The sequence below is a fragment of the Drosophila miranda genome, chromosome XR (genome assembly GCF_003369915.1).
Source record: "Drosophila miranda strain MSH22 chromosome XR, D.miranda_PacBio2.1, whole genome shotgun sequence".
Classification (NCBI taxonomy): Eukaryota; Metazoa; Arthropoda; class Insecta; order Diptera; family Drosophilidae; genus Drosophila; species Drosophila miranda.
In genome coordinates this window covers 21,471,169-21,485,941 of record NC_046674.1, presented here as the reverse complement: position 1 = coordinate 21,485,941, position 14,773 = coordinate 21,471,169, and the positions used below count along the sequence as shown (strand labels likewise).

General features: G+C 48.4%; 4 protein-coding genes across 6 annotated transcripts in view; 2 read left to right on the top strand and 2 right to left on the bottom strand.

Moving 5' to 3' along the window:
- The first annotated feature begins 138 nt into the window (after positions 1-138).
- Positions 139-2,548, top strand: LOC108152402 (adenosine deaminase 2). The gene is made up of 2 exons (XM_017281704.2): positions 139-1,822; positions 1,882-2,548. Exons 1-2 carry the CDS (start codon positions 833-835, stop codon positions 2,473-2,475), a joined length of 1,584 nt encoding a protein of 527 aa, XP_017137193.1. The 5' UTR covers positions 139-832; the 3' UTR covers positions 2,476-2,548.
- The window catches only part of LOC108152403 (basic-leucine zipper transcription factor A), a 46,652-nt gene continuing 34,400 nt past the window's right edge, over positions 2,522-14,773 (bottom strand). For all 3 annotated transcript variants that reach the window (XM_017281705.2, XM_033386522.1, XM_033386521.1), the window contains 4 exons: positions 13,819-14,159; positions 13,591-13,743; positions 12,097-12,423; positions 2,522-4,091 (listed from right to left, as the gene is read on the bottom strand). In XM_017281705.2, coding sequence (XP_017137194.1) covers positions 3,681-4,091; positions 12,097-12,423; positions 13,591-13,743; positions 13,819-14,159 — 1,232 coding nt within the window. In that variant the 3' untranslated portion in view covers positions 2,522-3,680. The remainder of the gene's footprint in view (positions 4,092-12,096; positions 12,424-13,590; positions 13,744-13,818; positions 14,160-14,773) is intronic.
- LOC108152405 (spermine oxidase-like) lies at positions 4,883-6,481 on the top strand. Its single transcript, XM_017281708.2, has one exon. It carries the CDS (start codon positions 4,950-4,952, stop codon positions 6,396-6,398), a length of 1,449 nt encoding a protein of 482 aa, XP_017137197.1. The 5' UTR covers positions 4,883-4,949; the 3' UTR covers positions 6,399-6,481.
- LOC108152404 (spermine oxidase) lies at positions 7,723-10,373 on the bottom strand. The gene has a single exon (XM_017281707.2). The coding sequence runs from the start codon at positions 9,591-9,593 to the stop codon at positions 8,133-8,135; it is 1,461 nt and encodes a 486-aa protein (XP_017137196.1). The 5' UTR covers positions 9,594-10,373; the 3' UTR covers positions 7,723-8,132.

Below are 14,773 nucleotides of genomic sequence, written 5' to 3'. Positions count from 1 at the left end.
GCATAAATCTCTCATTGCCTCTTGGTGTGCTGCTGTGCCGAGTGCACTGCAAAGTGGATGCGAATTTTAATGAATATGCGCTATATGGTCGTTGAGTCACCACCCACCCAGCCACCCAGCCACCCGGCCATCCATCCATCCAACCATCCATCCGACCAACATCCCTTTGAGCTCAGCTCTGGATGGGAGCCATACAACTGCTGCGAATGTTTCAATTTTACGTTCCACTGTTTAGTGGCAAAGGCTGCTGATGGTGCTTCTGCTGCTTCAGCTTCTGCTGGTAATGCTGATGGTGATGGTGCCTCCGGCATCCTGCAACGAAACCGGGTTCGATTTTGATTTGGCTCGCGCTGGTAATGAGCTGGGAAAGTTTTATGGGTCGACGGCGGATGCAGCACCAGGTTCGTAGGAGGCCATAAAATTGATGGGCGAGTGTTGTGAGTGGGTCGTAGCCATATCATCTGCCAGTGCCAGCCAGTGCGGCAGTCTCATCAATTTGATGTCGTGCACATTTAATGTGGTGTTGAGGGGACGCGCGGATGCATAAAAAACCAGAGCCCGACCCAAAGCCCAAGCCAGAGCAGAGCTCGAGCCAGGGCCATAAATTACTAATAAAAGCCGCGTGTGTGCGAGTATGTGAAGTACATTGGTGGCGGGGGTCGCGGAAATGCGTTGGCCGCCATTTTGTGCGGCGTAACGGTGGAAGCGGATTTGAGGCGCTAACAAATGTGCGGCCTATTGACACATTCGGGACGGAACTGACACATACTAATACGAGTAGTAAATAAATTAAGTAAATCACAGAATTTTTTCATTCTATGATAAATTCTACATGTCCAAGTATCTGTCACGCTTGGCATTCTGGGTAGGGCGCCCAGGGCTGATGGCTCTGCGCCATGACTCGACCGACTGCGCCAAGATCGGCCATACCACGGTCTCGATGAGTCGCAGTCTGCGGAAGACGTCACCGTCGGCCTACAAGATCCTACGCACCACCGTCGCCAAGGTAGAGCAGATGATAGGCATGGGCCACCGGCTCAGGCTAAACGAAAAGGAGCTGGCGGCCAACGCTGTGATCATGGCCGTGAAGAAAGAAGAGATAAAGAGAGGCCTGCTCGATCCATCCAAGTTCTCGCCGGGCCAGCACATCTTCCAGACGCTGAACCACATCCGCAAGTCACCGATCTTCAACATCCTCAAGAAAATGCCCAAGGGAGGCGTGCTGCACGCCCATGACACGGCCCTGTGCAGCACAGAGTTCCTCATCGAGCTTACGTACCGCGAGAACCTGTGGATCTGCACCACGGATAAGGGCTGCAAGGCGATTGCCTTTCGCTTCGCTCTGGAAAAGCCCACCATGAAGGCTATCGAGGCCTGCAGCTGGGAGCCGATGGAGGACTTTCGCCAACGGCACGGCGAGGAGAATGTCCGGCGATACTTTCAGCAGTGCTTCAGTATGTATCCCTTATCTAACTTCACGTCGAACAACCAGGCCTGGAGCCACTTTATGGGCATTTTCATTCTCCTCGACGGTCTCCTTTGTTACGCCCCCGTTTGGGGCGACTATTACTACAACGCCCTGAAGGAGTTCTACGAGGATGGGGTGCAGTATCTCGAGCTGAGATCCCTGCTGCCGCCGCTCTACTGCATCGGCGGCGAGATTTTGGATATCAGGGATACGGTGGCCATTTACGAGGCCGAGCTGGAATGTTTCAAGGCCTCGCATCCGGACTTCATTGGCTCCAAGCTGATCTATGCCCCGCTGCGAGGAGTCGAGCCCAAGGTAGTGGAGGAATATGTAAAAACTGCGGCGGCCCTTAATGTAGGTTCTATTTATTCCTTAGAAACCCACTCTTACTCATTCTTTCCACCCATTTGTAGAAAGAATTTCCAGATTTCATGATTGGCTTTGACCTGGTTGGCCAGGAGGAGCTGGGGCGACCGCTCATCGACTTTGTGGAGCCGCTGCTGAAGATGCCCGAGCACATAAACTTCTACTTCCACGCGGGCGAGACAAACTGGTTCGGATCGCCCATCGATGAGAACCTGATCGATGCTATCCTGCTGGGCACGAAGCGCATTGGCCACGGCTACGCCATCACCAAGCACACGCTTTCCATGCAGCTGTGCCGCCTGCTCGACATCGCCATAGAGGTGTGCCCTGTCTCCAACCAGGTGCTGCAGCTGGGCGTCGACTATCGCAACCATCCGGCGGCCCTGATGATAGCCGCAAATGTGCCCATTGTCATCTCCTCCGACGATCCCTCGTTCTGGCGTGTTGCCCCACTGTCGCACGACTTCTACTTTGCCTTTCTGGGGATAGCACCGATGCAGGCGGATCTGAGGTTCCTAAAGTGCCTAGCTCTCAACTCGATCAGGTACAGCGCCTTGAAGGGAGAGGAGAAAGACGAGGCCTTCAGAAAGTGGCAGAAACTGTGGGACAAATGGATCGATAATGTGATATCGAACAAATGAATCAAAGTGAATGATTTTGTGAATATTTGGTAAAAACTCGGAGTACGTTTCATTAAATTTCGCATTTATTTTATGTGTATATCGTTTGCATTTCTCGGGCCTCGCACGGATGGCCGTACAGCTCCGATGCTAGCTAAGAGTTGACTTTAGTCTGAAACTTACATCGATACTCGTACAATTGATATGGCTATGGGTGTGGTGGATAAGCTGCGTTCATTAAATGACTTAAATCAGGGGATAATCCAGGGGATATGTATGTCTGGTTCGTGGGACTAGTAAGAGGGAACTATGCCCAGGGTGGTCGCCATGGAGATGCCTCCTCCGCAGCCAGCACCCTGGCTATTCATTTACATTCATTTATTGTAGCCATCTAAATTCTTTGTTAAGCTTACATATGTCCTCCTCAAGCAGAGTCTTACACATTTATAGATAGGGCTTACGTGTAGATCTGAATACAAGTGAGTATATAGCACAGTTATAACTTGAATGCACACGAATTAGCAGTAAGTTGCTTTCCAGGGCTTATGGATTTTTGGTACCGTCCGTTCCCGTTCCCATTCCCCTGTCGGCAATTTAGACCAAAATACGCTTTGCTTCTCAAATTGTTCAAGCCATTTACATCTATTAAAAAAAATATTAATATTGCTAAGTACATATGTATGTATGTATGTGTATAAGTAGGTTATTATTATATCGGGGAAATATTCTTATTTGCGTCTTTGCCTTTCTTAGATGCTTGCAAAAATATTTGGAAATATTTGACTAGTGTTTCATTTTTGCTTTGTTTTGTTTTGTCTTGTCTTGCGGTGTATATTCTGCCCTTGGGTTTCGATTACCCCTATCATTCACATACCCAAACTTACGGCCTCGATATGTTCAAATCCTAAGTATAACTTGCATCACCATCTAATTTCCACTCCACTCGCGTATTCGTACTCTTTACAATCATCACCATCCATCCATCCATCCATCCATCCATCCATCTATCGATCCATCCATTGGAAATGGTCTTTTTAAGTATCGCTATGCTGTACAAATCTTAAACTCTACTCTCCCCAAGCCTACACCTTCTGATCCCATTCCTACTTCTGCTTTATCCAGAGGTTCCTCCTCATCCTTTAACCAGAGGCTCCTACTGATTCCTTTCTTTCCCTGGCCTTTCCCGATCGACTTTTCTTTTATCGCAAGTGAGATTTATGCTCGGGCTATGTGAAATGCTGCCAGTGTTGCTGATGTTGCTTCTGTTCATTTTGCTGCTGCTGCTTTTGACGTAGTTTAGCGGTCTTCCAACTGGTCTCGCCCACGCTCAATGGATAGGGTATAATATCAGGCTGTTGTTCCGAGGAAGAGTTGTCTATATCGTTGTGGTCTATATCCATGTTGCTGTTAGCCACATCCGCTGTCGCATCGTTGTCGTCGTTGTTGGTTTGCTCATTTAGCTCGCCATTATTTTCGTGGTTGTGCCGCTGCCGCTGCATCTGCCTCGGCCTCGGCACCGGTTTCTGTTGGCCTTCATTAATATGGTTTTTGTAATTGTTATAACCATATTTATTCGTGTTAGACATGTTGTCATGGGGGATGTTACTGCTGATGTTGCTCCTGTCACCATTGCAATGCTGCGTGTGCGAAAAGACATAGACGAACGAGGGCAAAAAACGTGTTAAATTTTAATATAAATTCGGTAATAATGGAAATATGCATATTTATGGGCATTCTATTACATTTCTGGCCCATTTTGATTAAACAAATATAATTATGAAACAATTTGCGGGCCCCTGCTTGAATATTTCGAATATTTGATAATTTAACTATAGATATTTGCTCGTTATATATGTATGTTCATTCATATATATATGTACATATGTAGATACGAGTGCCTTTAAGATTATTTTCGCTGTGTTCCAGTATACCCCTTGGGGACTGCAGATAACACAGATAGAGCAAAACCACAAGAACTGCAAAACTGGCACAAACAAAGGGCTAGATAAAGACTAAAAACAGAAACAACAGAAGACGAAATATAGGAACTAACAGGGCTTTGGTCCAAGGAAATATTTTCTGGCCATTGATGTATGTATGCTATCTATTATCTCTCTATTACATAAAAGGTTCTGGGTCATCCCCCGACTTAAGGTGTTATGTTATTATGTTATTAGTACTACAGCTTTGATATTCGAGTTTGGGTTGCACACGAAATTGTTAGAACTGCAGTTGATGTACTGATGGGGGACTGGCTTGTCCCCTATCTAGTCGATAAGCGATAATGTACCCCCGATATAAGTAGTATATAGTAGCTTCATACAATGGTAAGAGAAATAATGGGACAATGCCAATGCCATGATAGCAACAAACAACCGCAAAAAGATAGGCCAGCAAATCGGGAGCATATAAAGCAAAACTTTTCCGCAACGTGTATCATAAGTCGCTGCTCGATCAGCACGCTGGAAGAACAATCTCTACAGCCCTTAAGAAAGATGAATCTCTGCACAGCACCTCCAGCCATCGTCCCCCGATCGATGTGGGGCAAGAACAAGGAAACCGCACGCATTGTGATCATTGGAGCCGGGGCCTCGGGCATTGCGGCCGCCACCCGTTTGCTTGAGCAGGGATTCAGGAACGTACGGATACTGGAAGCCGAGGATCGCATCGGGGGACGCATCCACACGATCCCATTCGCGGATAATGCCATCGATCTGGGCGCCCAGTGGTGTCACGGCGAGCAGGGAAACGTGGTATACGAGCGGGTCAAGGAATTGGATCTCCTCGACAGGACAGGCAACCCTACCATGCACTTTTTTCGCTCAAACAAGGAAACGCTTGGTGAGGATCAAGCGAAGGCTCTCAAGAACTTCATGGATGCCTCCTCTACACTGACGGACGCTGACTACGAAGGCTCTGTGGGTGATTACCTGACCCAGAAGTACTGGAAGGAGTTCCCAACCATGGACCGCGTCGTTGCCAAGGAGATCCTGGACTGCATCAAGAAAATGATCTGCAGCTCTGATGCCTGCGATCACCTCTTTGAACTGTCCCCGCAAAACCATCTGACCTTCGCCGAGAGCGAGGGCGATCCAAACCTCAACTGGCGGGGCAAGGGCTACAAGCAGTTCCTCAGAGTCCTGATGAATGTCCAGGACGATGATCCAGAGGATCTGGGCGTGCTCAAAGGACACGTTCTGTTCAACAAGCGCATTGCCGAAATCAACTGGGAGGGAGCCGACGAGCTGATGATCCGCTGCTGGAATGGGGACATTCTCACAGCGGATCACGTCATCTGCACCGTCTCCCTGGGAGTACTGAAGGAGCAGCATAAACATCTCTTTGTGCCCAACCTCCCCGCCGCAAAGGTGAGGGCTATCGACGGCCTCAAGCTGGGAACGGTGGACAAGTTCTTAATGGAGTTTACCGAACAGCCAATGCCAGAGAGTTTGCTGAGCTTCAACTTTCTCTGGCTGGAGGCGGATCTTTTGGAGCTGCGTGGCACCGAGAACTTTTGGCTGGAGGGAATCTGCGGCTTCCATCGCGTTGGTCATCAGCCCCGACTGATCGAGGGCTGGATAATTGGAGCCCATGCCCGCCACATGGAGACGCTGACCGAGGAGAAAGTGCTCCTGGGCTTGCTCTGGCTCTTCCGCAAGTTCCTGTCCTTCGATGTGCCCCATCCGAAGCGCTTCCTGCGCACTCAGTGGCACTCCCATCCCAATTTCCGCGGCAGCTATAGCTTCCAACCCACGTACGCGGACGAGCTGCGGACGGGTCGCTGGGACCTGGAGTCCCCGCTGGCGGATGTCTCCGGCCGTCCTCGATTGCAATTCGCTGGTGAGGCTTCGAGCAGGACCCACTTCAGCACGGTGCATGGGGCCGTAGAAACGGGCTGGCGTGAGGCGGATCGCCTGAATGAGTTTTATAAGGTCAGAGCCTGATCATAGCCTGAAATTATATGTGTATCCAGATTGGAACCCCGTTGCATGCACTGGTTAATCGAATAAAACGTCTTAGAGGCAAAGAAATAAACTCCAACCAAGTTAGTTAGTAAGACAATTAAGCCAAATGTTCCGTTTCTAGCCGTGTTCCAGCTGCCAGACACTTACACCATCCCTACTCCAGCTTCAACTCCAACTTCACATCCATTCGCATCCCGAGTGCTAGTCCCCATCAGCAAACACAGAGAAATACTTTGCCAGTCATAACAACCATTAACTGGACCATAACATAAGCCCACCAAAGACAGGGGCAAAACAGGATAGAACGAACAGGACGACAACTCTTCGGGTCAGGTGAATGTGTGTCCTTTGGTCAAACAGAGACTTGTTTAACATTGTCACTCGACGAGTCACGACGGCGAGTACGGGGGTTAGAAACCACGTATCCGGCTGGCTAGACACCAAAGCCGATGCCAACGAAACTAACGACTGCCGCCGCGCTGCAGCGCATTAACCGGCATATTGGGAGTCGGGGGCAGGCACAAAGCTCTAGCAGATGTGGCCAACTTGTAGGGGAGCTTTTTTTCCTTCATTTCCTTCAACTGGAAGGGCGACAAAGTCGCATATGTAATTGGACTGCGGCGGATGGGGTTGAGTGGGGGCTAAAAGCAGGGGGGGAGCCAGAAGCAGAAGCAGAAGCAGATATGACTACGACTACGACTACGACGACCAGGGCGACATGCAAACAAACAAACAAAGGCAGACGTCGGGACAGGCCAGGACCGGACCCCGGACCAGACCAGACCAAGTGGGGACCAGGAGTCACATCAGAGCAGTGAAATTTGGAATGTTCTGGCCCCGGTTTGGCATAAATTTGAATTTTCAACATGGACAACCAAAGTGCTTCTGCTCGGCAATTGTTGGAGCATTTTGCATCACAATCTCATGGCCAATGTTCCTGCTCCTGCTGCTGCTTCTGCTTTAGTGTGGGTTCCTGGTCCTGGTCCTGGGTCCTAGTCCTGCTTCTGGTACGGCTGTTGTGGTTTTTGTGGCCATGCCTGGCTGGTGGTTGTTTGGTTTGGCCTTTCGCCTGCGCTTTTTTCCTGCACCAGATATGTGCTAAACTGATTTCTGCTTTCCGTATATGTACGTATTGGTCTCGTAATCTGAACTTTTGCATGTGCGAGACCCCAACGGGGCACGCCCACCATCCCACCATCCCACCAACCCCCCACACCCATGGTCAGCATGCCTGCCAACTAGAGTGAGTGTTTGTAAATGCCCCGAAAAACAGGCGCAATTACAATGTTGTTTGCCCTCTCGCTGCAAATGAGTTGGTCAACATGTTTGGCTTTTATTCTTCTTTTGCAACCCCGAATGTTGTGTTACTCGTACTGATTCTTTTCCACTGGAAACTCTTCAAATTTTAAAGCACACATCTGCAACTCCATTATATCCTTCTCTATACATACATATATTTATTAAGCTACTTAAAGTATAATGCAAGCAAACAAAACTTTCAGCAAACTGGTCTGATATATTGAATTGCTTTCATTTAATCTAATAAATGCTGAAATCGATACGATTATATCTTATCAAAATCTGTATTTAAGTTGAACAGCTGGACAATCAATAGGTACTTTTCAAGTACCGCACAAAGCACATGTATTACGTTTTGTACTTTGTCTCTTTTCACTCTATACTTTATGCCCCATTGACCCTTTGCATCTTGGCTCACAGCTGCGCCGTTCGGGCCTTGTAGTAAACATTCAGACGTTCCGCTTCACGCCATCCCGTCTCCACGGCCCCATGCACAGTGGAGTAGTAGTGCTTGTGGGAGGACTCTCCGGCGAACTGAAGGCGTGGCCGACCGCCGACATCCAGCAGCGGAGCTTCCAGATCCCAGGCACCTGTACGCAGCTCGTCCGTGTAGGTGGAGCGGAAGGTGTAGCTACCGCGGAAGTTGGGATTCGCATGCCACTGGGTGCGCAGGAAGCGTTGTGGGGGAGCCACCTCGAAGGGCAGGAACTTGCGGAAGAGCCATAGCAAGCCCTGCAGAACCGTTTCCTCGGTGAGCGTCTCCATGTGGCGGGCATGCGCTCCAATAGTCCATCCCTGCAAAATGCGGGGCTGGTGCGAGACGGGATAGAATCCAAAGACACTCTCCAGCCAAAAAAGCTCCGAGCCGCGCAGCTCGTCCAGATCCTTCTTCAGCCAGAGGCAGTTGAAGCCGGGCCAGTCTTCGGGCAAGGGCGGGGCAGTGAACTCTAGGAAGAACTTATCAACCGTTCCCAGCTTGAGGCCGTCGATAGCCCGCACCTTTGCCGCGGGGAGGTTGGGTACAAAGAGATGTTTATGCTGCTCCTTGAGTACTCCCAGGGAGACGGTGCAGATTACATGATCCGCTGTGTGAATCTCCCCATTCCAGCAACGGATCTTCAGCTCGTCGGCCCCCTCCCAGTTGATCTCGGCAATGCGTTTGTTGAACAGCACGTGTCCCTTGAGCACGCCTAGATCTTCTGGCTGAGCGTCCTGGGCATTCATCAAAACTCTGAGGAACTGCTTGTAGCCCTTCTGCCGCCAGTTGAGCAACAGTTCGCCCTCGCACAGCCAGTACTCCAGGTGTCCGCGGCCAGACACTTCGTACAGGTGATCAGCGGCTTCCACAGACGCCTCAAACTTGTGGAATACTTCGAGGAACTCCTCGGCGATGGTGCGGTCGATGGGCGGCAGCTTGGCCAGCTCCTTCCAGTACTTCATGTTCAGGTAGTCACCCAGGGAGCCGTCATAGCTCCCCAGATCCGTCTGTCTCTCCGGAATGGAGTTGAACGCGATTGTCTTCAGCGGTTCCGCGATCGCCTCGGGCAGCACTTCCCCGTTGGATCGCACGCACTTGAAGTTGTCGTAGTGGGGCTCCGTCGCCTCCAGCATATTCTGATCTTTAACCCGCTGGTACACCACGTTTCCCTGCTCGCCGTGACACCACTGGGCGCCCAGATCCACGACGTTGTCCGCGAATGGGATCGTATGGATGCGTCCGCCGATGCGGTCCTCCGCCTCGAGCAGCAGCACATTTCGGAACCCCTGCTCCAACAAGCGGGTGGCAGCCGCGATACCCGCCGATCCTGCCCCGACTATGATGATGCGGGCGGTCTGTTTGGTTTTGCTGAGCAGGCGAAGGGATGCGGCACTCATTTTGAGGGGAATATAGTTGTTGTTGGTTTTCCGGCAATCGACTCGCGGGCACACTTCTGCTTCGTCCAATGTTCGCGTCTTTAATAAACAACACAAAACACGCTTTGCGTTCGGCCGGCGACTAAATATAGTTTGCTCACTTTCACGCCCTGACGAGTAGAGTCTCTCTCTCTTTCTCTTTCATGCTCTTTCTCTTTCAAGGTGTTTTTGTATAGGGTGCGGCATTTGCATAGAGACCTCGCACGAAACGCGAGTGGCTACAATAAAATTGCGATAGAATCAAACCAAGGGAGAAATTCAAAGAGAGCGCATGCTTAGCAATACCATCCTTATGAATATAACTTGCACTAAGTCCAGCTGCTCTCTCCCTCTTTCTGCCGATCTTTCTTGCTCTATTAATTTAGCGGTATCTCTGCGGCGCTTTGGCTCTTTGGTGCTAGCGCTCTGCTTATTAGGCGCTGCGATAAGATTTTGATCGTTGCTGTTTCGTCGTGAATTCGTGCCAATTTCAGTGCAATAAAACCCGCTTGGCAATTTATACTTGAGGGAGAACAATTGTGCTATCAGCAGTTTTTATCGGCCTGCAATATGAGCAGCAAAAACAAAAGCAGTCATGGCAGTGCGCTCAAACTAAGAAATAAGAGAGCGAGGTCTCTCTTTAATTATTCGAGCTCTTAACTCTTGGCCATGGTGAAATTACTGAAGGTGGTGTCATCTGCTCTGGGAACGACAAGAGACAATCGCTAGAAGGAGATAGCCAACGTTTTACGTCTGCATGTTTCTCGAATGAAAACAGACATACATGTGTATGTATATATGTATGAGGTGAACACACCACCTAATAAGTACATAATTTCACCATGCATTGGCCCTGCGCTCCCTTACGCTTTCAAGCAATAGGTTTTACGAGTTGTTGTATTGTGCCTTTCTGGAGCTCTAAAGTTTGTAATATTTCAATACCTTTTTATAGTATTTCACTTTTCTAATTTAAACAAATTTTTCAAACTATTTTAGAATCAATGATATCTATGATTACCCTCTTAGAGCCTCCGTATTAATTATTTCCAGGGGAAAATATTACATCATGAATTGTGAAATTTTGATTTTTGCTGATTGGAATATCAATTGCTGACTGCACATTTGCATCCCTTTTCGGATATATGTACGCTGTTAAGCTGCAGTTTCCATGCAACAGTTCGCCAATCGACTATTATTGAAGTCAACTTCATTGCAACCAAATCCCGTTCAGAGTTTAGCAAATGCCAAACAAATGCTTCACTTTAGGCAAATGCCAAAACAATCGCACACAGATACACTGCCCCACCCACATACTCACACAATGGCGAATCGACTACGTAACGTATGCAACAAAATGTTCTGGTCTGGCTCCAGTACAAAAGCCACTGCCACTGCGGCAGTGGCAAGCCGAGCAAGCGCCTTTGATGAATGTATTCATAAAAATCCAATCATTGCAATTGCAGAGCAGAGCGCACTCGCAGCGAAAGCATTCGCATTCAAGATGAATACGCCGAAATAATGGGAAAACACAACAGACAGCTGGGTGCCGCCAACCACCTAACTGTGAATGCCCCACAGGGCTGGGTGGCAGTCTTACCCAACCATCCCATCCTGCCCCATGCCCTGTTTCCCTTCGCAGCCATCGCAGTCAACAAAAAAATTGCAGCAATAATTTTTTTCGTTTTTGCGGAAAACAAAAACACTCTTGTGCATAGAATGGGGAAATAACTAGAGTTGAGCTCAATGAAATTGAAGAATACGGTTGGAGGATACCCACTGACAGAATATACACTGACAAAATTCGATCATAAATTTTGGTATATTCATATGCAAGTCTACGCAATAAGCTTTGCAGATTGATCGATCGTATCCATGCTATATATCCTTAAGCTGCATAATTATTATATATACATAGATATACCATATCAAATTACAGTTTGATTGTGACTGCAGAAAAATTAGAAATGTATCTGAGTTTAGTTAGCTTTATAAAAAACCAAAACAAGTTGGACAGGCGCACACAATTTTCAGCGAAAAGTCACAGATTTCCAGCTGCCCTTCGACCTAATACACCCCATCTTTGTTGCTCTGCAAGGGGTATCTGTTATAACAAGAAAGGAGCGCTTACAGAACGTTTACAACAACGAAAGATGCGATTAAAATGACAAGTGAAAGCAATTTTCGAAAGCATCTGCTGCTAAAGCGATAGAGAGAAACATGGAAGGAGAGAGAATGGAAGGAGACACGTACAGAGAGAAAGGAGATGCCTGTCGAAGTATGGACACGACCGAATGATTGCCTCAAATGGAATGCGAATATGGCTGGCCAGAGTAATACGACAACGCTTATAGGGGCTTCTGCATCAAGTCAGGACACGACACCCAAGTCAAGTCCCAGCGGGAGTCCCGGCCTGCAGGACCAGCAGCAGGACCCGAATCGCACACTGAACCCCACCTTGAACCCAATCCCTCTCCCCGTTACTCACATTCTTGTTGCATTCACATTTCAGTATCCATTCGACGGCAATGAATTTATTCTCAATTTGTATCTGATGTGATTGCAGGAATTCCTGATCGATTGGTTCCAGGGCTACGGTATCCCATAACTGTGCACTTTGCTGCTCCGGCGTCCAGTCCACCCCGTCCTCGGGCTCCAGTGAATGCTCCTGCTCGTACTCATCCTCAACTACGTCGTCGTCGTCGTGGTCGTCTTCATCGTCCTCGTCCTTCTTCTTTTGCTTCTGTCTGGCCAGGACACGCTGTTGTACGTAGTTAATTGGATCGACAGCATTTAAGGGACACAACAGCTCGACCTGAGACACCAAAAAACGGAGAAAGAACAAAGGAGTGGATGAAAAAAAGGATTCAAGATGTGAGTAAAAATCCCTGCCCAGAGGCCTGCTCCTCCTGCAAAAGGTTACTCTGGCAAGGAGGCGGAGAGCTGCTAAATTGTTTCTGGCTTCGACATCGAAGCAGCATTTGACTTTTAATTTTGCCGCCATTTGGCATTTTCTGTTGTTTTTGCAACTGCAGCTGCAAATTGACGTTTTAATGCAATTTGCTTTTTAATTAAAACTAAAAGGCAAAAGCCAATAAACTACACAAAAACAGAAACAAGAAGCTATCGTCCAATGGGAATAACCGACAGTGGGATATCCTGTCAATTAGTTGTCCGAAATTAAATCCACAGCGAGATAGAGGAAGAGAGAAGCTTAAATGGGTCATCTAAATGGAGAATACAAGTTTCTAAATTTGTGATGGTAACAAAATTTCTCCATAAAATTGATTGCTAATTGCCTCTGAGCTTTTAGTAAATGCCACTACAAATAAAAATAGTACAACACTAATAATAAATTTCGGCTATATATCGATATTTATTTATCTTTATGTTTGACCGTAGTTGTAACTGTGCTTCCTATGATTCTCCGGCGGCACAAGTAATTAAAATAATCCGCTTATAACCCTTAAATCTTGCTCAAATATTTACAGTCAATTTAGAGCGCATTCAACTGAAAATTTCGCAGCAAAGGAATGAAATCGGGCGCCTGCGTGGCGTTGTCACCGCAGTTTTGTTGTTGTTTTTGTAATTTAGAATTGTATAAGATATATCACCGGCCCTCTCTGGATTCAGTTTATGGTGCGTATATACCTACATATTTCGCCAAGGAGTATCAACGCCATGGAATCTACCTGCACAAAGGCGACCTTTAATGGGATTGCATCGAAATTAGCGATAATTTAATTGAAACAGACAAATGGCAAACAACAAGCAAAGACGATGGGAATGAATGCAAATGCGGAAAAGTGCCCGGAGGTAAATGGAAATGCGGATAAAAGAGAAACCCGCTGAAAAGGGTGTCTGTATCTCCTGATGCGCTTAGCTGCCGAAGGCGTCAGGTGCTCTGGCTTAATGCTGAGTCTCTTTTAGCCCCGTTGATTTTTGTTGGCTGTTGGGGAAATCTTTTCTTTGCTTCAGTCACCTGTATCGTGGTGGACACCGACGGGGCACAGCACTTGAGTCCGCGATGGCAGCGTCCGCATAGCTTCGGTCGATAGAGCTTACGGGAGACGCACTCCCCCAAACGGATCCTGGCCGGCCCCAGGCGCTGTATGCTGCGGCACTCGTGGCCCTTCTGGAGGAGCAAGCAAGAAAATATGGGGATTAGAGGGGCAAGCCTTTAAGAGTGTTCCATTTGTCTGAAACTCACTCGTATCCTGTGAGCTGGCTCCTGGTTCTCTCTATTGTGATGATGATGGGTGTGGGAATGCGAGTTGGCATGGCCCTCCACATGGTGTTTCCTTCTCTTTGTTAATGAGTGGCTGCTACTCCTCCGCCTATTGTCCTCTTCAGCGGCAACAGAAGAAGCAGCATTGGCCGCCTCGTTGTGGTCGCCGTCACACCTACGATTCTCGCAGAGCCGCAAATTGCTCAATTGATGGCAGCCCGCGTGGGGGGTGCTGGTCTGCCTGGTGGCCGTGCCCAGGCCACAGGCCCGGCTGCAGGCGGTCCAGTTGCCGCTGGTGGTGCTGTTGTGGCAGGTGGCGTAAACTGCAACGATTCGAGTGGAAAAGAGTTGCTAATGGTTATGCTTATGCTGATGCTGATGCTGATGCTCCTGCTGCTGCTACCATGATCGAGTGCCGCTGACTCATTAATCATGGCCACATGGCAGACACGAACAGACTAAGTATGATGCTTAGATCAGGGCAACGAACGCGGAATACCCTTGGGAAGGCACTCCTAATTGCTGTGAAACATTTGGCGAAGGCACTGCCTCTGATCCAAGGGCTCAACGTTTTCCTTCAAGGCCTCCATCTCCGCCAGGCTGTCCATGGACAAGGCCGTATACCCTATAGCTGCTGGCAGAAGCGCTTAATATCTTGTTTATTTATTGCATTCTGCGCGTTTAATTAACACTTAATCCTTGTGTAAGTAATTATGCTGCTGCTCTCCTTCTCTTCTGCTTCTGCTTCTGCCTCTGCTGCTCCCCCTACCAGGGGAGCAGCTCTGTTGGTGGCCCCCGTCTGCTGATGGAATAATTCATCTTCATAAATATGCGCTGCACTTTGGACTGGAGCCCGGACCAAAGACGGGAGTGGAATCCGGACTGGAGCCTGGACTGTGGGGGCGACGCTTAAAAAGCATTAAGTTACGCCTCGAAC

Bases quoted from the DNA above. Each gene is read 5' to 3' on its own strand.
- LOC108152402 (XM_017281704.2), top strand. From the start codon at position 833: ATGTCCAAGTATCTGTCACGCTTGGCATTCTGGGTAGGGCGCCCAGGG. The intron at 1,823-1,881 runs GTAGGTTCTATT...ACCCATTTGTAG, and splicing joins AAACTGCGGCGGCCCTTAAT to AAAGAATTTCCAGATTTCAT.
- LOC108152405 (XM_017281708.2), top strand. From the start codon at position 4,950: ATGAATCTCTGCACAGCACCTCCAGCCATCGTCCCCCGATCGATGTGG.
- LOC108152404 (XM_017281707.2), bottom strand. From the start codon at position 9,593: ATGAGTGCCGCATCCCTTCGCCTGCTCAGCAAAACCAAACAGACCGCC.